At 50.4% G+C, this 24,771-nt stretch overlaps 1 protein-coding gene across 2 annotated transcripts in view; it reads left to right on the top strand.

Annotated features, from left to right (window-relative positions):
• SHB (SH2 domain containing adaptor protein B) overlaps positions 1–14,611 on the top strand; it is a 138,950-nt gene extending 124,339 nt beyond the window's left edge. For both annotated transcript variants that reach the window (XM_086415963.1, XM_086415964.1), the window contains exon 6: positions 10,689–14,611. In XM_086415963.1, the coding sequence (XP_086272089.1) occupies positions 10,689–10,872 (184 nt within the window). In that variant the 3' untranslated portion in view covers positions 10,873–14,611. The remainder of the gene's footprint in view (positions 1–10,688) is intronic.
• Positions 14,612–24,771: the final 10,160 nt, after the last annotated feature.

The raw sequence follows: 24,771 nt of genomic DNA, 5'->3' as shown, positions 1-24,771 counted from the left end.
GCATCTTGGAAGGCTTCCTGGAGGAGGTGGCGTGTGAGCAGGGCCTAGAAGGATGATAACGTATTGGGAAGTAACAGCAAGAGAGAAGGATGATTAGGTTTGGCATTAGAGGAGAGGTCTCTGCAGTGTCCCCTCTTCCTGTGGTGCAACTTGAGTTTTCAGTTGTCCCCACCATGTCAGCCCCCCTTGGCCAAGGCGACTAAACATTTGGCCCAGGTGGACAAAGATGCGCCTTATAAACTCTGAAGTCCTGGTCAGCTCTCTTTCTTTCTCCCCGCAGCTTTCTGCATTTCTGGTCCTTTCTGTCTTGTACAATTCTTTCCCACCCCTCAACTTGCTCAGAGTAGCTGTGTGCCCATCATTTCCACCTGACACTAAGGTGTATAGCCCGCCCTGGCTGAACACAGCCTCCCGGGGGAAAACGCATTTACACAGGACCAGGTAGGCACTTTGCAATCCCTGGTACCTGGTGTTAGAAACTGATTCGAAGAGGCTTCCACAGCGTATCCTCTAAGGTAGGTAGACTTGTGCCAATAACAATGATTAAAAACTTGGGGCAATTTATGAGTTCTGACACAAGTGATGATCAAACCACTGAGGCAGCAAATGCGTGAGGTAGTATGTGCCGGGCACACCCGCATCTCAAAAGCAGTCTCCAAATGTGAGCATAATCCCATTTTGAGTTCAGATTTTCAAACCAGAAAAATGCTTCTTCCTGTCCTGAATTGTTCCAATCTTACCCCCCAGAAATCTTCTGTGACAAAATGAGAGTTGACCGTTTGACTTCTGTGGTAGTTATGCTTTTAAAAAGCCATCAGTTCCAATAGTCAGTCACTTTTGGGAACTCAATTACTTGCAGCCATGCTGAAAAAAAACTGTAATTAATGTGGTCAAACCCTAGCCAAATAATAAAATGAAAGCTTTGTTGTGTATCAAGGCAGAAATCAATTTCATTAGGGAGCAAAGAGCCAGCAATTTAATTTTGAGAGAACGCTCTACCCTGTGGACAGAGGTTGTCGAGAAGCTGCCAGAATGGATGCCCAACATGAGAGGATTCGCCCTCCAGAGCCCAAATTACGAAGGGCTGACAGTGACCTTTCAAAATTACATTTGCAAACCTTCCAAGTGTGGCTACAGCCAGTGGGCATTTGCTTCTTTGTGTTCTTGGGCTGGTGCCCTTTTTGGTTTGGGTCAAGAGGTGCATGTTGTCTGACCCACTAACACTCTAAAGCCAATGAGATCCTGTCTTTTGGGATCAGGAGGAGGAGGAAGACAGAGTGGACTCTGGAGGTCAGTAGACACCAGAAGGAAGTGCAGCGAAGGCTTGGGGTGTGCATGTGGTGATGGAATCATGTCCAGACAGTGGGACTAACGGCCAAGTGGGATAGACCCACGGGAGACACTGTCCAGTTGCAGCCCCAGCATGTGAGAGATTGTGAGCAGCAGGGGGGACCAGAATGGGAAAGGATAGGAGCTTCTGCCCTCTGAGGACAGCTGGAGAGAGGAGCAGCCTCAGGTCTGTACCTGCTCTATACCCCGCTCTTCAGGCGAGCCTTCCCAGGGCAGGTGGAGCAGCTATGGCCTGCAGGACTGTGCTAAGTCACAATTCAGCTCAGAACATAGAAGGACTTTCTCATGGGGAGAGCCATCAAAGGTTGAAAAAGGTTGTCCCTGCAAGGAGTGAGCTAGCCCAGCGCTGTAGGTGAGCAAAAAGAAAATGCTGGATGTGAGATGTGAATGTGGACTTTGCATCACCAGATAAGGACTAGAATGGTGGTTCTCAAACTTGAATGTGCATCAGAATCTCTTGAAGAGCGTGTTAAAGGCTGATTCTAGTTCCAGAGAAGCCCAGGAAGCCACAGGCTTAGCAAAATCCCTGGGGACCTTGATGTAGGCATTCCGGGGCACATTTGAAGAAACTCTGTGTTTGAGAAACCTGCACTTCTCTTCCAGCCCTGGAACTCTTGGGGCATCTGCAGTGAAGGTCAATCGTTTTGTTTAATATCTGAAGTCATTCTTTCCTGATCACATGGTGTGAGCATCTTCTATGTGCTAAGTTTCAAAGTTTTATAAGTTTGTGGGACCTCAGTGATCACCTCGGCCTCTCCCTTTGTTGTGTAGATGGGAAAACCAAGGCCCAAGAGGGCGAGAACCAGGGGTGGGACCAGGTCTCGACTTACTGCTCAGGGCTCTTTTCCCTTGCTCTCAGTGAGGTTAGGGAACGTCATAAAGATCTCCCCATTTCACAGATGAAGAGACTGTGGCCCAGATCCCCAAGGCTTATTGGGAGCTTTTCCACTGAAAACCACCGATCACTGTCTTTCACATGATTTGCAAAAGGCTTTTGGCCAGGGCCACGTTGGCTTAGAGTCACGTGTGTGCCTTTGAAATTCCAGGGAGAAAGAATGGATCCTCAGCTTAGAGGCAGGGCTGCTGAGCAAATAGATCTGTTTTAGTCTGCAGTTTTTAAAGACCCTTCTGGATTTTCCTTCTTTACTTGTTTTTGTTTTTTTAAGTAAAACTGTGAGTTGGATCAGATGCTTTGTGGGCGAGTCCCCTTCTTTGCTGTGCTAATGAATCAGTTGCTCAGTTAGTGAGGAAAGCCCCACCAGGAAAGGAGTTGGGTCCATAGGATAATGAGGGTAAGCACCTTGCTTTAAGGACGAAGGTGAGAACTGGGGTATAGGTGGATTGCTGTCTCTCCCGCTCTCTGCATGCCCACTTCCACCCTGCACCTTGTATAGCATCACTGCCTTCTCAGAGCATACAGAAGCTATGGGTAGTGCCCTATGGCTGATGGCACAAGGTGGGGGTCATATTGGGTTCACTGGAGAATGGGAGCAAACCTCCACCCCTTTCTGGGTCTCATGTCATCTGTAAAGTAAAGTCAGGGAAAGACATGGCCTCAAAAGCCTCTGCTTGGCATCTTGTGTCCATCAGAAATGTTGACTGCAAAGCACTACCCACAGTACTGCCTTAGACCAGCATTTTTTAAGGAGAGAAGGCTCTTTCCTCATCATTCCCATTCTGTTTTCACATGGACCCCGGTGTATAACAATGAGCTTTTGAGAGTGTTGAGAAATACCACTCGATGTTTGGGAAAATCTATCTCAGGGATGTAAACACCATGCCCACTGTCATCTGGTGACAGAGCTGGGGCCAGAACCCAGACCTCCCACTTCAGCCAGGCAGGCTGCCCCGATACAGGAGGTGGGCCTGCCGCCAACACGGCCACGAACGGCAGACCAGGCAGAGCGGGGGCACACTTAGTGCTCAGCCTGGGCAGCACCTTCTATGAGGGCTCCTGCAGTGTGTGGATGCAAACAAAGCCATGCCCCACCCAGCTGGGACCTCAGGACAGTCCTTGCGCGTGGGCAGTGAAAGCTCCAGTTGAGGAAACTGAGGCTCAGAGAGGCACAGCTCAGAAGTGGCAGTCTGGGAGACTCTCAGACCTGGGAGACTCAGGTCTGGGTCCCTCTGGACCTGCAGGCAGTGATCCCTTTGCCATCGTCTGACCTTCCTCACCCCGGAGTGCTCCCCTCATCTCCCTCTCCGCATCACCTGGCTCGGCCTCAGGTTTCCAGCTCCCCTTTTGCCTATGAAAACCACTGTGCCCTCCAAGTCCTCTCCGCGGCAGCTGGTGCTTGCCTCAACAACTGCCCTTGTCCAGCACCTGCCCGACCCCTGTTCTGGACCCGCCTTCAGGTGCTTCATGTTCCCCCTGCACCTGCTGGTTGGAGTGACGGGGGGTTGGGGGGCGCTTGGTCCTTGCAAACAGCCTGGAGCCTGTGCATCCCTTTGGCAAATTCTGTGCCACATCTTCAGCCCTTGAATGAGGAGCCGGACAACTAACCTTTATCAGGTGTTATTGCTTCCTTCACAGACACATTCTCGCTTCTGCCTCACATCTATTCTTGTTAGTCCCACTTCACACATGAAGGATTTGAGGCACTGGTGACCCGTGAGTTGCCGCTGTTGAAGTTTGGGCTGGGTTATTCTATGCTGTGGCTCTGTCCTCTGCAGCATGCTTGACCTCCACCTAGAGATGCCAGCGGCTCCCCTGTCTCCAGACATTGTCAAGTGTCCCCAGGAAGGAGGTAAACTTGCCCCGTTGATAATCAGTGCCCCAAGGAGAGTATGGGTAGAGAGGGGCTTGTCCTGTAGAAGGAGACACCCCCCCCAACCCCCCAGGCCATTGGCATCTATCCCATTGGCACAGATGCTAAAAAGCCTGCTTTTGCCACTGTGCTGTCCCCAAGCCCGGAAACTGGCTATCCCTGTGTGAGTATACCAGTCCCACTGGCAGTGCTGCTGCAGCTCCCATGCCCCTATGACGTCTCTCACTGGCTTGAGAACTTCAGCGCTGGAGGAACCCCCTCTACCTTTTCCAGACAAGCATGCTGAGGCCCAGGGAGAGGGGACCTGCCCAGCCAATGACATAAGTGGGGTCAGAGTTTGGACCCAGGCATCTGACTTCAGTCCAGCCATCACCATCAACCCCATGTGCTTCAAACACAAAAGGGTCTTTGTATTCCTAGGAAAGTCCTCTTTCCTCTTCCTAAAACTCTGAAACATTTCACATATCACCCTTCGCTCTGCATGCACATCTCCCCTTGTAGTTTTCGTGTGCTCTTGCTGAAGCTTATGTAGGGACACCAACCAGAAGAATTACAAAAGTCATCAAGCACATTACCATCCCAGTCACACACCTCCAGCGATGTGAGGCTCACTTCCTCAGCTGTCTGGATCATTGCAGTCCTCCTGTCTGACACTTTGTTAGTCTACTCCTGAGAAAATTGCCCCCGATGGGTTCGTTCTGACCCACCTGCTGCATTTTGTGGCACAAAACAACCCTTGCTGCAAAAGGCATCGGCCAGCTCTCCTTCCCCCTGCTGCTGCTGCTGGTGCTAAGTCACTTAAGTCGTGTGCGACCCCATAGACTGTGCGACCCCATAGACTGTAGCCCACCAGGCTCCCCCGTCCCTGGGATTCTCCAGGCAAGAATACTGGAGTGGGTTGCCATTTCCTTCTCCAATGCATGAAAGTGAAAGTGAAGTCGCTCAGTCATGTCCGACTCTTAGTGACCCCATGGCCTGTAGCCCACCAGGCTCCTCCATCCATGGGATTTTCCAGGCGAGAGTCCTGGAGTGGGGTGCCATTGCCTTCTCCGCTCCTTCCCCCTGGAGATGGCTTTTCATCATGATTTACTGAAGATCTTACCCTGAGCCACCAACTTAGAGCTTGAGAAATGCCTGGGCTTCTTGGGGAGGCTAGTCGCTGCCAATGCATTTATTGAAAGTCTGATTATTTGGTTGTAAATCAAGTCATTTGGCTCAGCAGTGTTCACATTTAGATGTTTGTGCTCTATAACTTGGTGCATGTGTCTTTGGCTTGTCCCCATGAAGGCGATTTCAGAAGGCGTGTGACCTTGTAAACCCCTTCCCCCAGCTCCCTCGACCCCTACAACGTCTCAGCTGGAAGGGGCCTTCATGCCCCCCACCCATGCATGGCACAGCTGGAGAACCCCACCACATGGCTGTAAGGACTCAGAATGCCCTGGTGTCCTCTCCCTTCGATTCAGGCAGATTGCTTCTCCCTCTGGCCCTTGGGGTTCTTGCAGATAATGTCAGCCCTCCCAGCTTCTTTGTGAAGCCACAGGTTGGTCCAGTCACCAACCAAGGGCAGCAGTGGCAATCATGTTGTGCACATTTGTTCTGTCAGGCTCCCAGGCCCCAAGAGGGAAGTTCAAAGCTTGTGCAGGTCCAGCCTGCACGGGCAAAGTCCTCAGGAGATGTCACCCCAGTGCCTTTCCCCTGAAGGCCCCCATCACTGGAGGTCTGGGTGATTTCTCCCACAGCAGCTCCTTGGAGCATGCTTCTCTGCAGACACTCACAAGTGTTTCTGGAGAGGCTTGCTCAGAGGTGTGATGAGGAGGAAAAACGTCTTCTCTGTAGACACTTTTCTCTGTAGACATCTCCCTGGAGGTCAGAGAGCAGATGTGCTGAATCAGAGCCATCTGCTTGTGGAGGCAGCATTGCCACAGGAAGTACCTGTCGTGTGAGCCCCAAGGTGCCCATGGAGGCACACAGCCTCCTTCAGCCTTGGTTTCCCCATCTGTCAACAACGGTAGTTACACCAAGCAAAGTGTCAGCCTTGCTGCAGGCTTAAATGAGATAGCCGGTAGCAGCAGCTCGGTGCACGGTGGGGTTCAGCCTTTATTCTGCAGGGTCCCAAGGACAGCCCTGGATGGTCTTGAGCTGAGGGACAATGTGCTGGAGCATCTCCATGAAGAGAACATCTCCCCAACTACCTTTCAAAAGAGATAGACCTAAGATCACACCTCTGAGCGTGGATTCCTGTAACCAGGTCCTACACACTAATCCCAAAGGACAATTTCCTCGACTTCTCCCACATAAATATTATATCAAGTATTTTTTAAGTCATTTCATCATGAAAAGAAGCGATTTAACATAACTATTACCCAAGATTCTTCATGAAATATGCATCAAGCAATTAGGTCTAAAAGCGTGAGGTGAGGCCTCGCACCCTGCTCGGGCCAGCAGCTGCGGGCTGAGTGATGTTTTATTAAAGCCCATGATTATGAGACGAGGTGGGGCCTGTTATTAGGCCTGACGCGCCAGGCACGTTTGATAATCCCGGTTACAAGGAGGTGCTTTTTGTGATGGTAATGAGCGATCTGAACACCCTGACAGCCCCAGCATCCCCAGCCTCCACCAGCCTTACAAGACTCATTAGACAGGTCACCCGCTGGAGACACCCCTAATTGTGACTTAGCTCTCATAGGATGTCCTATCAAAGGAGACAGGACTGACGCAGGAGCTTGGCAGGAGGTGGCAGCCTGTCTGAGCTCCCCGGGGACCCATGCTTTCTCAGAAGCCATGACAGGGAGGTGGCCAGGCCTGGAACCCGGCCCTGGATGCATGGTCCCTAGGCTACTTCCTGCTCCTAAAGCCCCACACATCCCTGTGCATGCTGGGTATCTGATGTACCCTCCATTCTCCGAAAATTTTAATCTTGTGCTGGATTTCCTCCTCTGAGTTGGCAGTTATTAAAATCATCCCTGGCAGCCGTTTTTAAATCTTCAGCTGTCGTTAGGTGGCATCTCACTCATAGGGACCTTGTGACCGATCAGGATATATCTCTGCAGCACACCTCCTGCGTGTGTGTTGACAAGGCTCTGCCCATCGTTTGTGTTAAGTTGGGATTTGACAGATTGTCTCAGAAAGAAAGCCCCGCTCACCTCTCGGGGCCCACCAACTCTATGATGGTCCCTCCGGGCAGGGGACTGCACCGGTCAGGACACACCATCCTTGGTCCCCGGGACGGCCATTTACTGCCAGCCCCTGTGCTGCTCTGATCCACTGTTACCGGCAGGGTGGGTGCCGTGGGAACTGAGGCTGGCAGTCAAGAAGTCACCTGCTCAGAGTCTGATGTCTCTCACCCGCCCCCCGGTTGGCCTCATGGGGAGTGTTGGGGACTAGGTTGGGCCCTCTCTTGGAGCTTATGGCGCTGAGGTCAGGAGCATGGGTTCTGGGAAAGGCCCCCAGGGAGGGAAGCAACAGCAGCTGATGGCTACGTGACCCCCAGTCAGCTACCTCCCGTCTGGAGCTTCAGTGCTGGGCACATGGCCTGGCTCACAGGAAGTGCCCAGGAAACATCAGCCCTGAGAGCCATCCAGGCCAACGCCCTGTGAGAGTGGGACTGGAGGCCAAGAGCAGCAGTGGAGGGGGCATGAGGCTGACTTGATCCCTTCCTGCAGGAAGCCCTCACCTCATGGGCAGCAGATGATGCTCATAGACGTGGAATCTAGGACCTTAAGTCTAGAAGAGCCCTCAGAGGCCATGCAGTTAGCCTTACCGTGGGTCCAGTGTGGGTAGAGACAGAGCCCAGTAGGGCCCAAGGAGAGCCTGAGGTCCAGAGAAATAGAGGGTGCAGTGCATGAGCCCAAGGGGAAGGGCCGTTCCTGCAAGAACTCCAGCCTGAGGGCCAGCTCGTGGGCCTTTCTCCCTCTTCGGGGGATAGTCAGGCCCTGGATTCCAGGGTCACAGGCCTGAGTTCTCTGCCTTGAGCTCTGAACTTTGTGACCGCCCGCCCCCTCAGCATAGCCCAGCTCAGGGTTATAAACTAGTATGTACTGAAATACCAGCATCAGAGGAAAAACCAGTGGGCCTGGAGAGTCAGGAAGGACTGCAGGGAGGTCCCAGTGCCTGCCCATGTCTGTTGAGATGGAGACATCAGTGTGGAGTTCCTAGTATGTGGTAACCTTGAGAGCCTTCGATCTGGGAACAGAAGAGCTTCAGCTTCCTTCTCTGGCTCTGTCCTGTTGCCAGCATCCCTGCCCACTTCCCTCACTGAATGTTTTCACAACAACTGGTGTGAAAATATCCTGTTAACCCATATGAGTTATTTTCTTTAACCTCCTTAGATACTAAATCAGTTCCCCTAGCGACCTCATACCCACAATGCCATGGAAGCTTTGGCGTTCAGGCCAGCTCACAGCTAGTTGTTGAGATCTAACACATCCTGTGCTTTGCAGCACCAGCTGTAAAGCCCAAAATATCACCCAGGCAGAGGGCATGACGTGTCTGAGGCCACACCCACCCACCCAGGTCACTCACCTCTGCTCCAGCCCTGTTGCCCCCATACCCACCCACCCCTTCTCCAGGTAAAACTGAGCACGTGGCCTCCAAGACTACAAGGCTTCTTAACTGTCCCTAGTTTTATTAGCCATACAATTTCGGCCCTGAATTCAAGCAGTTACAGACTCTTCTAGGCCAGCACAGATTTGCCGTCTCTCCACGGAGGTGGGTAGCAGGTAGCTGAGTCTTGGGCTCAGAGGGAGTTGCTCGTATTTTAAAGCATGCGCCGGCTTAAGCAAGTGCGCCTCCTGCTTCTCAGATGAGGTAATTCTCCAGTGAAATGACCCTTCACTGAGGAGCAAAGCTTGCCACAGGCTCTGTAATTAGAACATTGTCAGCCTTAAAAAATCTTGATTTAAATTTCAGTTCTTTACAGGAATTATTCTCTCTTGAAACATAATTGCTCTCCGAACGATTTCCTTTAAGCTGAGGGTGACATCTCTAAATACATTATTATGAGCAGATGTATTACTCAGTGCCTGCACTTCATTAAGCATTTGCTCTGCCCATTTGAAAATGGTCCTGGAGTCCAAATTGATGCATTAATAGAGCAGGCACCGGTAAGGGAGGAGAACCCAGTCCTGGATGGAAGAGATGTGGGAGCAGCTGAAACGAGAACCAAAGCTCAGAAGGGCTGGAGGCTGCACACCTGCGTCCACACAGCGCTCTCAGCCTCGCCTGGGATGGGCTCGGTCTCCTGGAAGCCGGCCCCTAGGGCTGCTCACAAAGGATGGGCTCTGGAGAAGGCGCAGGAGGTCAGAGCCCCAGCTTTCTCACTAAGCGACACAGTAAATTTAGACCGTTTTGGAAACCAGGCACCCACAGGTGTGGTGGCTAGGCCAGGCTTGGAGCTGAGTGAGCAGGGAAAGGGCAGTCTGAGCAAAGGTGGGTTGACTGGGGGTTAGTGACCCGATGTGGTCAGAGTCCTCAGTGGGAGGTGGGAGAAGTCCACTTGGGCCAGGCGGAAGTGGCGCCCCACCCAGCATGCATGTCACAGGCTCAGGGCTCTGCTTTGATCTCCGAGGAACCCACCCACTGCCCGTTTCAGCAGATGCCAAGCACGGTGGGCACAGAGCCTGCACCCTGCTCTGGAGCTCCCAAGGGAATCGAGAAGATGGATAAGTAATTACAGTTCAGGAAGGCAAGTGCTGATGGAGGCATTATATCCTCGGTGCAGTTGGAGGAAGGAAGGCGCTCTGCCAGCGGGAACTTGGAAGACTTCCTGGCAGAGGAGACATTCAGGCTGGGCCTTGGAGGAGGCAGGCAGGGTTTACTGAGCAGAGAGAGGAAGCACCAAGAGGAGACTGCCAGTGTTGGGGCAAAGCTGGGGAGCACACGTTCTCCCCACATTCCATTGGCTACAACTAGTCACATGACAGCAGGGGATGCAAGGGAGGCTGGGAAATGTAGTCTCAGGCTGAGCAGCCCCTTCCTGCTGACAGTTCCCTATTACTGAAGGGAGATTGTAAACAATTCACCTGTCATCCTGCCACACTGTAAACTGGGGGTGCTAACCGCTGCCCTGCCCACTTGTCAGGGCATTGGGGATTTAAGCACGGTGCCTGCCAGGCAAGGCTTAAATTCTCTGCACAGTAATAGGGAGAGGAGCCAAGTTTGGGGGTTTGCTTGTTTTCCTGAGGAAGTCCCTCGAATCTTCTGAGTTTTGACGACTCTCCTGCAGCCGTGTCTGCTGCTAGGATTGAAAGGCTCTCGGGTGAGGCCACATTTCAGCTGGGCCTGGGCCCCATTCCTGGCTGGGAGCGGGGCAGCTCAGGGCTGTTTCTTGTCTGTCCCAGGCAGCAAGGAGTCTTCCACACCTCAACAGGAGGTTGGCCAGAGGGAGAGCTCTCTCGGGTAATGAGTGTGAATTCATGACAAACTGGTTCAGAGCAGAAGCGAGAGGCTCTCTGGGAACTGCTCTCCTGAGGGACCCTCGGCCCTCCCACCCCCTCCCTCCTCCCGAGCAGCGTGGCGGCCTCGGCCTTCCTCATTCTGCGGATCCTAACAACCTCTGCGCTTTGTTCACAGGAGCAACCAAGGCTTCATGCACATGAAACTGGCCAAAACCAAAGAGAAATACGTCCTGGGTCAGAACAGCCCCCCGTTCGACAGTGTCCCAGAGGTCATCCACTACTACACCACCAGGAAGCTGCCCATCAAAGGCGCCGAGCACTTGTCCCTCCTCTACCCCGTGGCTGTGCGGACCCTGTGAGCCCCGCCCCGCCGAGCCGGGGCGCAGACGTGGAGCCGGTGGCCCCCGGCCGCTGTTGCCAGCCGTGTCCAGTTTGTGTCGTGTGTATGGTACTAGCACACCACTGCATGTCTTAGAATGCTGTCGCCACTCGCGGGGGGCTGGAGAAGGCCTGGATAAAGACTGAAGGACAGCCAGTGCGCCACCCCAGCCCCCACCCCCCACCCCCCTCCTCGAGTTTCTGTGAATTAAAATATTTGCAAATCCAAAGAGATGCCTTCCAGGATGAACAAAGGAGAGCAGCTCCGAGGGGCGGGGCGGCAGCTCCCGGGTCGCGGCTCTTTGTTCTCCAGCCGTCAGGAATTCACACCTGTGTACCGGGCCGCAATTTTCCCCACCGGGGCCCCCCTGGTGCTGGGAGCCAAGTACTGGTGTTTTAAGAGCTCAGAAGGCCCCGGAGTCCCACCTCCCTTCTGGTGTGTGCGTGTCAGTGTGTGTGAGTGTGTGTGTGTGTGTGTGCGCGCGCGCGAGCATATTGGTGGAAGAACACGACCACACACAGATGTAAGCCCACTAATCCACTTCTAGTCACTCAGTGTAATCATTAGGAGATCTCCAAGGGATCATTGTGCAGTCAAAAAAGGATTCAATTATTTATGAATAGGGTATGTAAATAAAATAGTCATTTAATATATATTCTTATCCCTTTTTTTTTTAATACATTGCAGTGAGGGGGGCAAGTCCTTACCTGCGAGTTTCATTCCCAGAGCAAGGTGCAACTCCTCTGGGCACATGGGAAGGAGGCAGAGCCCCCAGCTCAGGGCAGAGGGGTTTTCTTTGCCCCCTTGAGAGTCAACCTACAAGAAGGGGCATTCAGGCTCCAGCAGTGGTAGCCTCAAATGTTGACCCAGCATCCACGTTCCCTCTTCTGCATACAGCCACCCTGTGATGGCAAATCTGTGTTAACCCCACAGGTGCACAGCACCCGGCGGTCTATAAAGTGCTCTCACCATTAACTGGGGTCAGTGCTACCCCATGAGCACTTCACATGTGGGGAAAGGGAGGCTCAGAGAAGGAGAGTGATTTGTCCAAGTTCACACAGTCCACAAGCAGAGGAAACTCTTGGGCCAGTTCTTTGTCTCTTGCTGCCACCTTGCTCCTGGAGGAAGGCAAATCCTGACCTCTCGGGGGACATGGAGCCCTCTTGGTCATCTGCACTACCTCCACACAGATAGGAACATCTGCACACACACCCACACTCCACCGCCATCTTGCCCCTGCCCTTCACAGGAGCTGGATCCTTCTTGACAGAGCAGACGCTCAGTTACTCTTAATTTTCCTTTTCCTCTGACCCACCCACCCCCATACCACAGTTAAATGCAATGGAAGAAACAAAAGAAGCTCATGGAATAGCATGAAAGGCATGGCTTTCACCTACTGAAGGAGGTACAAGGGGTCCAGATACATCACGAGTTTCAGCACCTTCACCAAGCCCATGTCGTCCAGCCTGCCAGTGGGCTGAGAGGAATGGAAGTCTGGGCACCATCGTCCCAAGTAGGAGGGGGCTGAATTCAGCTTGAACATCACCAGCCCTGCCAGGCCTTCGAGATGCTCCTGACTCACTGTTCAGATAGGAGATGGAGGCCTCATGAGAGGAGAGGACTTGCCCTGGTTGCCCGTTAAGCCAGTGCAAAGCAGGACTAGAAGCCAGCTGTGTCCCTTTAGGTGTCTGGTGGATTTTAGCAGGCTATGGCTAAAGCTGTTCCCTTAGCATCTGCTTCCTGCCCAGTTTAGCCAATCCGGTCAGTCTCCTGAGTCCTTGTCTCAGTCCGGGCAGCCCCAGCCCCCCCCATCCATGAATCCCACAGGTCCATCCACCTCATGGTTGCCTCATTGCCTGTGACCTGGGCCTAGTCTCCAGCACCTCAATCCTGACCTTTCCTTTGCTGTTTCCAAAACATCCTTTGAGGCTACAGTACCTAAAGTGATTCACGCTTTCCTCTTTTTTTTTTCCCTAGTGAGTGAGAAAATGAGTGAAGTTGGCACTTGTCCAAACAGAGGTGCCAAAGGAGAGTGGATCCCTAGGACCCAGTTAGAGATTGGAGACAGGGAGGTAGCCCGGGGAGTAGGCCGTTGGGATGAACCTCACAGTAGCCCTTCCTCCACCAGCAAATCCAGATTTCCTACAGGGCCCTTCCTAAGAACCACAGGTCAGGTAGTACAGGAGCCCACGACCATTCTCACTGAACAGACTTCTCCTCAGAAAAGGCTCTGCCCCATGGTCTGAGGGAAAAACAGGGCTGCTTCATCCTCTGTTCTTGCCTTTACTCTTTTAAGGGATTCCTGGGCCCTGCCTCCATCTTCCTGAAGTTTCCCTGGGAGGCCCAACCTCCAGCTCCCCTTGGGGACTGAGGTCGGCAGAGGAGCCAGTTTACAGGATGGGAGCCACTAAAAGGAATTTTTTTCCTTAATTTTATGAACCTCTCCCTCTTCTTCCTCTAATTGTGACCATTTCCTCTGGCGGCGTGTATTCATGTTTTCTTGGACATCTAACAATTGAAACAGCTTTTCCCTTTCAGAAACACTCACATTCAGGTTATTGGCGTTGGTTTGGGTTTTGTTTTGGCTTTTTTTTTTTTTTTTCATCTGCTGCCAATTAATGAGGGGGAAAATGAGCTGGATTTCTTAGAGGGAAAAAAAAGCTCCCTGCCACACAATATCCCGCCTCAGCATTTTGTCTCAGAGCACAGCCTCCAACCCCTAACAGGCTGCATTGCTCAGAGCCACAGGACTGTTGGGGTTTTTTTCCCTTTTCTTTCCCTCCATTGCTGGCTTCATTATTGACCATAATGCCCCAACCACTTCAGCAGTAATGTCCTTGAGCACCAAGGAGTCAAGGCCTTTTGGGCAGCCCCTCCAGAACAAGATGGCGGCCCAGAAAGAAAGGAGGCTTTGTGGGGAGAGAGGGCCCACCTGCCTGTCAGGAGACAGGCTCACAGAGCAGCGCTTCTAAAGAAAGAGGTGAAAAGGCCCCTCTTCCGAAGGCTGGGCCAATCCCAGCTGAGCTGTGCCTCCCCTCCCAGAGCGGCTCTGGTGGGCAGGCAGAGGGCCATCTTGACGTAACTTCCAGTAGGGGCCTGGGAACAACAGGTGGAGCCCTTGGTGGATGCTCTGCTTCTGCAGTCACAGGCCCCGGAGATTGCCTTTTTAAGATTCAGAACACCGAGCTCTGATCAGCTCTCCAATACACGCTCAGGGCAGCAGTTGATGTCACTTGATCAAGGGCCCAGCAGGGACAGACAGCCAGGCTTCCCATGTGCTCTCACAGACCCCAAGGACAGTGCCTGCAGAAACGGGCAGAGAGGGCAGGCTGGCGATTAGAGCGGCCCATCGATGCCCGTGAAGGGTCCTGGCGGGATCAGATGATCATCCGGCAAGCTGCCACGTCTTTTACCTTCCACCAGCGATTACTGACAGAGACAAATGGGGCAAGTTGTCCAATGGAACGAGCACAACCCAGAGCCCAGATGCAGGAGAACCTTCCAGAACCCCACAGAGACACACTCAGGCACCCCCTGGGCATGGACAGCCCCCAGTCTCTCCCCTTCTCCTCGGGGCTGTTGTGTCACTGCCAGGAGCCTTGTGACCACCCCCTCCTGCTGAAAGTGTCCTGTAAAGATCTAATTCTGTGTGATGAACTGTATGATAATGTATATTTAATGTGAAGCTTTTAATATACACGTGTTTTGTTTAAACTGTACCTCACTGAGCCTGCATGTTTTCTTTCTTTCAAATGCAAACGTGTGCCAGGGGTCTAGTTTGATTGCCTTCTTCTTGCCGAAGTTGAAGTTCTGCCATCATTCCCCAAAGATGGATCGTTATGGAAAAAAAGGAAACTTCCTGCTTCATAATTAGGAGGAAGCTAGAGCCCTAATGAGCTCGTTAAGTGAAAACAAATTAATTTGTTCAGCAAACATTTGTTGAGTCCTTGAGCCTAGCGGCTACAGAGGAGAACAGAGCCCAAGCCCTGCCCTCAGGAAGTTTCCAGTGTGGAGGAAAACAGGCAACTCCACGTGATGCAATAGAGGCGGGCCAGGGGTGGGGGCAGATGAGGGGGGATTGAGTCTGTTTGCAGCTGTCAGGAAAGTTGTGCCTTGGAGGATGAGTCGGGAGCCTGAAAGCCTGGTACTCCCAGCAGAGGTAACAGGTTGGGGGGTCACAGTGTAGCACAGCCTGCATAGTAGGAGATGGCGAGGTCTCTGGGCCTCTGAGGGCTTCATCCTGTGGAGGCAAGGAGAGGGGCGTTCATCGCTTGTGGCAGGAAGCCATTCTTGGTTTTCCTGAAGACTGGGAGGTGCTGGCCCGTTGAGGCCTTACCTGGTGACTTGGGCAGTAAAGAATCTGCCTGCAATGCAAGAGACCTGGGTTTGATCCCTGGATTAGGAAGATCACCTGGAGAAGGGAGTAGCAACCCTCTCCAGTATTCTTAGAGAATTTCATGGATAGAGGAGCCTGGCGGGCTACAATCCATGGGGTCACAGAGTCGGACACAACTGAGCAACTAACACTTGCACTTTCTGCGTTCCGGGGAGAGGCAGGTAGGATACGACTGGCATACAGTCTGCCATTGTTTGTTCCCCTGTCATGATCATGATGATGTCCTTACGCAGCCTGAGACACGGAGGCCCAGGAGGGTCTGCAGCCCGAGCTCCTTCCTCCCTCACAGGTCAGCACCTGAGGAGGCACAGGGACCTCCCCACCCCATACCCCCGACCCCAGCTCGCCTGGAAGCCTGCTCTGGAGTGGAGCCCCACCCCGACCTGGCCCCGGGGAACTCCCTGCCTCTCTCTCCCTCCCTCCCGAGGGTGTGGCCCTCTGTCCCCCATCAGGCTGCTTCCTCCACCACTGCTCCCCCAGGTCTCAGGCCTTGATTCCACATTCCAATCCTCAGGTCCAACTCCTGAGCCTATCAGAGCACACCCCTCCCCACCACACACACACACACACACACACACACACACACACACACACACACACACACACACACGGCTTGCTGTAGGAGGCCCATGTTCAAGGGAGGGCAAAGCCCTGGCATGTTCCCGGGCCCAACACTGGCAAACACCAGTGCTCTGAAACCAGGGATATTTCCAGAAGAGAGGAGAAAATGTCTCTGATGGTCACTTCTAAATGCCCATTTCATGTTTGGGGGAGTTTTTAAATTTCTGTTTTGGTTCAGTTTAACAAACATTGAGAATAAAACAGGGCCTGGGAAGAGCTGGTGAGCAGGAGCAAGGTGAGTCCAGGTAACATGTTCCTTAACTAGTCGACAGGAAATGGTGGGCGACCTGGCGCCTGCCCCCCTGCATTTCTGCACAGGGACCAGCATCGAGGGCCAGAGACTGAGGTTCAGAGAGGGATAGGAGGCCGCTCAGAGCACACAGTGAGTCCATCGCCCCATGCCATGGGTGTTTGAGGGTGGCCAGCGCAGAGCGTTACCTTGGCTGGTGCAGCAGCTCTGGGAAGACTGGGGTAGGGGTGGGGGTTTTTCTAGGACAGTGTGTGAGCCGGTTCCTTGTCTCTTGCTCCCTCCTGAGTGGGAGCGTCCCAGCCTGCCGTTACTAGTATAATCTCTGGCTTTGGAGGACAATTTTGAAGGGACCATGCTGACTGGGAGGCAGGATGTCACCAGTGTGGTTTTGGCGCCCTCATGTGGTTCTCTTCAACATTGCAGCCAGTCTCAGCGGGACGGGAAGGTAGCTCCATGTCAATTGGCCTGTTACACAGACAGAAACTGAAGCCCAGTCTCTTGTGCTTTCCAGCTGTGCGACCTGAGCAAGGTGTAAGAAGCTTCCATTTTCTCCATGGTAAAGTGGCATGAGAAGTGACCTCACGGGGTTACTGCAAAGATTACACGCAGTGTTGGATAAACACCGTTCACATGTCTTAGCTTTCGTCAACCTACAGACAGCATCAGCTAGGATGAGAACAAGGTGTGCTTTCAGCAAAGGCAGCGTTCAATACAGCCACAGAATTCAAAGGAAAGAGGGTCTGGGGTTCTAGAAAGGCTTCCTGTAGGAGGTGACAGAGGAGCCCACTTTACAAATGAAAAGTGCCCCAGCACCACTGAACATCATGAAGGATCAGTGCTCAAGATCATTTTCCTATCCGGATTGAAGTCCAAAATTGCTCTCTTCATTCTCTACCTCTGCATCTTCTGCTGTCCCATCTTTATGTATTTGAATTAATGCTAACATACTATATTATTTAAATAATAAGCAGCTGTTGTGTTTACCATTTAACTAATTATCATATCACATTTATTGTCTTTACTGTTTAAGCATCAAATCCATGCAGTGTGTTGACTGTTTATTAAACACATATCATGTTCATTATTTATCTGTCTCCACCCACTAGAATGTGGACCACACAAGCAGAGGTCTAGGAGAGCTCCTGACACATAGTAGGTGCTTAATAAGTATTTGTTAAATGACATAACAATGATAACAGTTCCCATATACGGGGGCTTACTGTGTGTGCCCTACACGTTGTGCACACCTGGTCTGTAGGTGTGTAGGTCTAGGACTCAGACCTGGGTCTGCTGATCTTGCAACATGCCACATCTACTTCAGTGGGTCCCACCTTTGCCTCATATAGTTCACTCAGGCCTCTTGTAAAATACAAATTCCTAAGCCCTTCTTTTCTAAGTACTTGGATGCAATCTCAAAAACGACAGAATGATCTCTGTTCGTTTCCAAGGCAAACCATTCAATATCACAGTAATCCAAGTCTATGCCCCAACCAGTAATGCTGAAGAAGCTGAAGTTGAACGGTTCTATGAAGACCTACAAGACCTTTTAGAACTAACACCCAAAAAAGATGTCCTTTTCATTAGAGGGGCTGCTGCTGCTGCTGCTGCTAAGTTGCTTCAGTCGTGTCCGACTCTGTGCGACCCCATAGACGGCAGCCCACCAGGCTCCCCGTCCCTGGGATTCTCCAGGCAAGAACACTGGAGTGGGTTGCCATTTCCTTCTCCAATGCATGAAAGTGAAAAGTGAAAGTGAAGTTGCTCAGTCGTGTCCGACTCTTAGCGACCCCATGGACTGCAGCCTACCAGGCTCTTCCGTCCATGGGATTTTCCAGGCAAGAGTACTGGAGTGGGGTGCCATTAATTAGAGGGGACTGGAATGCAAAAGTAGGAAGTCAAGAAACACCTGGCTGCTGCTGAGTCACGTCAGTCGTGTCCAACTCTGTGCGACCCCACAGACAGCAGCCCACCAGGCTCCCCCATCCCTGGGATTCTCCAGGCAAGAACACTGGAGTGGGTTGCCATTTCCTTCTCCAATGCATGAAAGTGAAAAGTGAAAGTGAAGTCGCTCAGTTGTGTCCGACCCTCAGCGACCCCATGGACTGCAGCCTTCCAGGCTCCTCCATCCATGGGATTTTCCAGGCAAGAGTACTGGAGTGGGGTGCCATTGCCTTCTCCAAAGAAACACCTGGAGTAACAGGCAAATTTGGCCTTGGAATATGGAATGAAGCAGGGCAAAGGCTAATAGAGTTTTGCCAAGAGAATGCACTGGTCATAACAAACACCCTCTTCCAACAACACAAGAGAAGACTCTACACATGGACATCACCAGATGGTCAACACCAAAATCAGATTGATTATATTCTTTGCAGCCAAAGAAGGAGAAGCACTATATAGTCAGCAAAAATAAGACCAGGAGCTGACTGTGGCTCAGACCATGAACTCCTTATTGCCAAATTCAGACTTAAATTGAAGAAAGTAGGGAAAACCACTAGACCATTCAGGTATTACCTAAATCAAATCCTTTATGATTATACAGTGGAAGTGAGAAATAGATTTAAGGGACTAGATCTGATAGAGTGCCTGATGAACTATGAACTGAGGTTCGTGACATTGTACAGGAGACAGGGATCAAGACCATCCCTATGGAAAAGAAATGCAAAAAAGCAAAATGGCTGTCTAGGGAGGCCTTACAAATAGCTGTGAAAAGAAGAGAAGCAAAAAGCAAAGGAGAAAAGGAAAGATATAAGCATCTGAATGCAGAGTTCCAAAGAATAGCAAGGAGAGATAAGAAAGCCTTCCTCAGCGATCAATGCAAAGAAATAGAGGAAAACAACAGAACGGGAAAGACTAGAGATCTCTTCAAGAAAATTAGAGATACCAAAGGAACATTTCATGCAAAGATGGCCTCGATAAAGGACAGAAATGGTATGGACCTAACAGAAGCATTAGATATTAAGAAGAGGTGGCAAGAATACACAGAAGAACTGTACAAAAAAGATCTTCAGGACCAAGATAATCACGATGGTGTGATCACTCACCTAGAGCCAGACATCCTGGAATGTGAAGTCAAGTAGGCCTTAGAAAGCATCACTGCGGACAAAGCTAGTGGAGGTGATGGCATTCCAGTTGAGCTATTTCAAATCCTGAAAGATGATGCTGTGAAAGTGCTGCCCTCAATATGCCAGCAAATCTGGAAAACTCTGCAGTGGCCACAGGACTGGAAAAGGTCAGTTTTCATTCCAATCCCAAAGAAAGGCAATGCCAAAGAATGCTCAAACTACCGCACAATTGCATTCATCTCACACGCTAGTAAAGTAATGCTCAAAATTCTCCAAGCCAGGCTTCAGCAATACGCAAACCGTGAACTTCCAGATGTTCAAGCTGGTTTTAGAAAAGGCAGAGGAACCAGAGATCAAATTGCCAACATCTGCTGGATCATCGAAAAAGCAAGAGAGTTCCAGAAAAACATCTGCTTTATTGACTATGCCAAAGCCTTTGACTGTGTGGATCACAATAAACTGTGGAAAATTCTGAAAGAGATGGGAATACCAGAACACCTGACCTGCCTCTTGAGAAACCTATATGCAGGTCAGGAAGCAACAGTTAGAACTGGACACGGAACAACAGCCTGGTTCCAAATAGGAAAAGGTGTACGTCAAGGCTGTATACTGTCACCCTGCTTATTTAACTTCTATGCAGAGAACATCATGAGAAATGCTGGGCTGGAAGAAGCACAAGCTGGAATCAAGATTGCTGGGAGGAATATCAATAACCTCAGATATGCAGATGACACCACCCTTATGGCAGAAAGTGAAAAGGAACTAAAAAGCCTCTTGATGAAAGTGAAAGTGGAGAGTGAAAAAGTTGGCTTAAAGCTCAACATTCAGAAAACAGAGATCATGGCATCCCATCCCATCACTTCATGGGAAATAGATGGGGAAACAGTGGAAACAGTGGCTGACTTTATTTTGGGGGGCTCCAAAATCAGTGCAGATGGTGAATGCAGCCATGAAATTAAAAGACGCTTACTCCTTGGAAGGAAAGTTATGACCAACCTAGATAGCATATTCAAAAGCAAAGACATTACTTTGCCAACAAAGGTCTGTCTAGTCAAGGCTATGGTTTTTCCAGTGGTCATGTATGGATGTGAGAGTTGGACTGTGAAGAAAGCTGAGCGCCGAAGAATTGATGCTTTTGAACTGTGATGCTGGTGAAGATTCTTGAGAGACCCTCGGACTGCAAGGAGATCCAGCCAGTCCATTCTAAAGGAGATCAGCCCTGGGATTTCTTTGGAAGGAATGATGCTAAAGCTGAAACTCGAAGAGTTGACTCATTGGAAAAGACTGATGCTGGGAGGGATTGGGGGCAGAAGGAAAAGGGGACGACAGAAGATGAGATGGCTGGATGGCATCACCGACTCGATGGACGTGAGTCTGAGTGAACTCCGGGAGTTGGTGACGAACAGGGAGGCCTGGCGTGCTGCGATTCATGGGGTTGCAAAGAGTTGGACACGACTGAGCAACTGAACTGAACTGAACCGAACTGAACTGAAGCCCTTCTTTTGAGAGAGTTTGAGCCAGTAGGTCTTGACGGGCACCAGGAGCCTGTGTTGGTAACAAGCTACTCAGGTGCCTTATGATTAGAGCATCCTGGGTGAAGGGCCAGTCTGCTCGCTGCTCTGCAGCTCACCATCCATAGATTCTTCCCCAAGTGCCAGGCACCAGCTACTCAACAGTGCTTCTGTTCTCAAAGATAGTGGGAGGCGGTGCTGCCCAGCCTCACCTCTTGATACCTATTAAACTTAAGCAGGTCACAGGACTTCCCTGCGCACACAAATTACATGAAAACCAGAGGGAATAGCTATCGCGTCACTGCTTGGAAAACTCAAAGACTGTTGTGCAAATGTTTGATGTTGTTTTATTGACTCGGCCCTTGCCAGATAGAAATGTGTTTGTATTTCACAAGTATGTGTCACTTGGATACAAAGTAAGGTGTCCCAGGATTCCACCCCAAGGTCAACAATGTTCTGAGCCCTGAGGGCTACCAGGGGCCATAGGCTCTGCTCAGAGATGTGACTGGGAGAAAAGCAAAGCTGGGGGACAGGGATGAGGTCAAGGAAAACGAGAAGCCTGCTGTCTCCTTCTTTACACACTCCTTCCTGTCCTGTGCTTTTTCTGGAGCCCACCTTGTTTTAAGTCCTAGTTATGTTTTATGGGTCACCTCTTCCAGGTAGCCTTCCCTGATTGCAGCTAGGGCATTTTCATTCTTCTATGGGCTTTCACAGTGCTTGGTATATGTCTGTTTCAAGCCCTGCTCATTTCTTGTTAAAACTAAACCCCAATTTCCTCTCTGGGCCACATTCCTAAGCCCTGCCATTGGGGAATTCAAACTTTAGGTTAGTAAAATTTTCAAACTTTAGGTTACTATTATGGATCAGGATATCGGTTTAGAGCTGTTGTTTCCCTAAGGTGTCTAAAAAGAACTACCTCAGGCTTGTGTTTGAGCTAGAGAGGCCAACAAGCCTCTCCCCTGGAAATTCTGATTTCATAGTGCATCTGCTAGGATCTAACTTTTTGATCTGTAAAATGTATACAAGTCACAAAGGACAGCCCTGTGAGGGAGCTCTGTGTCAGGTAGTGAGGTCAGAAAGAGCAGCAAGAAGCCTCTGCCTAAGCTGAGCAGTGAGGGGTGAATACAACTCTGTCATGAAGCAGGCAGAGTCTTTGAGGCGCAAAGGACAAAATGTACATGGTTCTAGGACAAGTCAAAGAATGCAGGGAAGTGAAAGCTCAGGGAAGGGACCCAGAAGTGGCTGGCCTGTGGCTGGAGCCTGGGGATGTGTAGGGGAGTGGCCAGAAAGGGAAAGAAAAGTCACCTACCCCTTGCTAGGGACAGAGCCGGTGACCTTATCTGGGCAGAGAGCCTCTCAAGGTAGCCAAGGCTCCACTGACGACAGCTTGCGTAAAGCTGTTTTTGTGGATATAAGGGCCCATAAGTGCACTAGACAAGTTTCTAGAAAGCATTTTAATGGGAGGTTGAAGGGGGAGTAGAGGGTGCTTAAGCAAAGATTGATCGGCAACACTCCCATGGCCCTTTTTCCAAGAACCCAGACCCTCTCCACCAGCATTTCATTTGGGGAAACACCCTTTATGCCAAGCACTGAGTTAGAGGGTCAGAAATGTCAGACAGCTCTGCCCTAGTAGAAAAGGGAGACACCTTCACAAGTGATTGTAACATAAACAGATATTAGAAGTGCCCCAAACTGTGTGTGATGGGCAGGGCAAGGGCAACCATGTCTGCCCAGGTTAATAAGACATGCTTTTCCAGGGAGAAGGCAGAGGGCCTTAAATGGTTAACATGTTTGACTACTGAGAGTCAATGATGAAAGAGGGAGGGAGGAAGGTTTAAGAAACAAGGGTTTGCAACACACTGAGAGACTGCGCAACGCTGAAGCACAGAATGAAGCTAGAGATGGGGTGGACAGATAGTAAAGGGGCAGGACACCGAGAACCCATGAGCCAAGTGAAGGAGTTTGGATTTGTTGCGGAAACAAAACCCTTAGAAGTTTTTAAGCTGAGGAGTGAGATAATAAAACTGAGATAATAAAAACTGGGTTAGACACAGGGGGCCTAGCCTGACACCCTGTGACGACCTAGAGGGGTGGAAGAGGATGGGGGAAGAGGCTCAAGAGGGAGGCTATAAATATATGTGTTTATATACATATTTATAGCTGATTTGCATTGTTATATGGTATCCTCCAATTTAAAAAAATTTTAAGTGAAAAAAAAATGAAAAAGAGATGACTTCTCCATCAGATGGGCAGTATTCTTGGGCTTCCCTTGTGGCTCAGCTGGTAAAGAATCCACCTGCTATGTGGGAGACCTGAATTTGATCCCTGGTTTGGGAAGATCCCCTGGAGAAGGGAAAGGCTACCCACTCCAGTATTCTGGCCTGGAAATTTCCATGGACTGTATTGTCCATGGGGTTGCAAAGAGTTGGACATGACTGAGTGATTTTTACTTTCTCCATCAGACAAAATAACATAAAATACCATCCAAATAAATAAAAGAAAACCATTAAATGCTTAGTATTTGCAACTTGGAAAAAAAAAAAAAACTCGGTTAGAGGATGTTATCTGACAGATGCTGTGGAAGCTGGAGGTATAGAGAATACTTTAAGAGACTAAAGAAAGAATACAACAATGGGTGGATGAGAATAGAGAAATGAAAGGATAACTTTATGATGAATCCTGAATCAGATAATAGAGGTTTTTGACCTTCAACATTCATATGTCCAAGAATAGCCAATTAAGGACCTGGGAGGTTTCTGACAAGGAACTAAGAGCTGGTGGGGGAGAGGCCAGCGCTGTGACCCGCTGCATAAAAGAAACAGCTGGCTTAGCTCCAGACCTGAGTGTTCCTGTCCACACTGCCCTCTTTTGAGGGGATTCCCCCCTCTTTTGAGTCTGTTGTGACCCAGCTGTGTGTTTAGTTTCCATTTTTGCCTCCTCTTCAGGCTCTACCACAGGAGAATAACCTCTCCATTCTAATCAGAAATGAATTATTTATGCTATGAACACGCTGGGTGCCTGCCTAATTTATTTATTTTTCAAATAATACATCTGAATAGGAATTCACAAAAGACAGGGCAAACATAATTCTGGCATAAATGCCAACTGTTGCCTGATTTTAATGATTCCAAGGTACAGAATGGCCTTGTCATTATCCGTGGAGCCCGAAATCTATCTCTGCACACTGGTTAGATGCCAGGTGCCTGCATCTGACGGTCAAGGTTTGCAATATCAGACCCCACCACCTGACCTTTACAATTTTACCTTCTACTCACTAGTCCAAATTCCCACTCATTCATCCCCCAAGGCCTAGGTGACTTCCTCCTCTGTGACGCCATCCCTGGTTCCCTCTTAAGGGGAAAGGCCCCTCATGCTTCTGAATTTTCAGAGTTTTTGCTTTTACAGCCTTCACTGCACTCTAAGCTCCCCCAAGAGAACACAGTGGCACACAGTAGGTACCTCAGCAGAGCATTGGCTGAAATTAGGTAGCACGGCCTCCCACATCACAAGAAGCAGTTAATCAGACCAGCTCAAGCAGTCAGCATCTACAAAGTGCTCTCAGGGGAAGTACACAGGGAGACCCACCCACCCGGTTTCACTCCAGGAAGTTGCTTATTGGACAAACCCCAAGTAAAGAGCATGTTGTTGTTGTTTAGCTGTAAGTTGTGTCTGACTCTTTTTTGCGACCCTATGGACTGTTGCCAGCCAGGCTCCTCTGTCCATGGAATTTTCCAGGCAAGAATACTGCAGTGTGCTTTCATTTCCTACTCCAGGGGATCTTCCTCACCCAGGGATGGAACCAGTGTCTCTTGCACCTCCTACATTGGCAGGCAGATTCTTTAGCAATGAGCCACCTGGTAAGCCATCACATATTTGATGATCCTCAAGAGGACCTCGCTCCCAGGCTGACCTTTCCAATTCCTTCGGTCCCTCACATCTGTGTGCCTTCCAGTTGATAAAAGAGTCAGATCATTATTCCCAGTGATTCTTACAAAGGCCAAGGGATGCATGCAAGGCAGGTATTACTTTTCAGAGATCTGGG

Source organism: Bos grunniens, chromosome 8, assembly GCF_055505025.1.
Source record: "Bos grunniens cultivar Pamir isolate PY7600 chromosome 8, Bosgru_T2T1.0, whole genome shotgun sequence".
NCBI classification, from domain to species: Eukaryota; Metazoa; Chordata; class Mammalia; order Artiodactyla; family Bovidae; genus Bos; species Bos grunniens.
The sequence above is the reverse complement of the archived record's forward strand: the minus strand, read 5'-3'. Positions and strand labels throughout refer to the sequence as shown.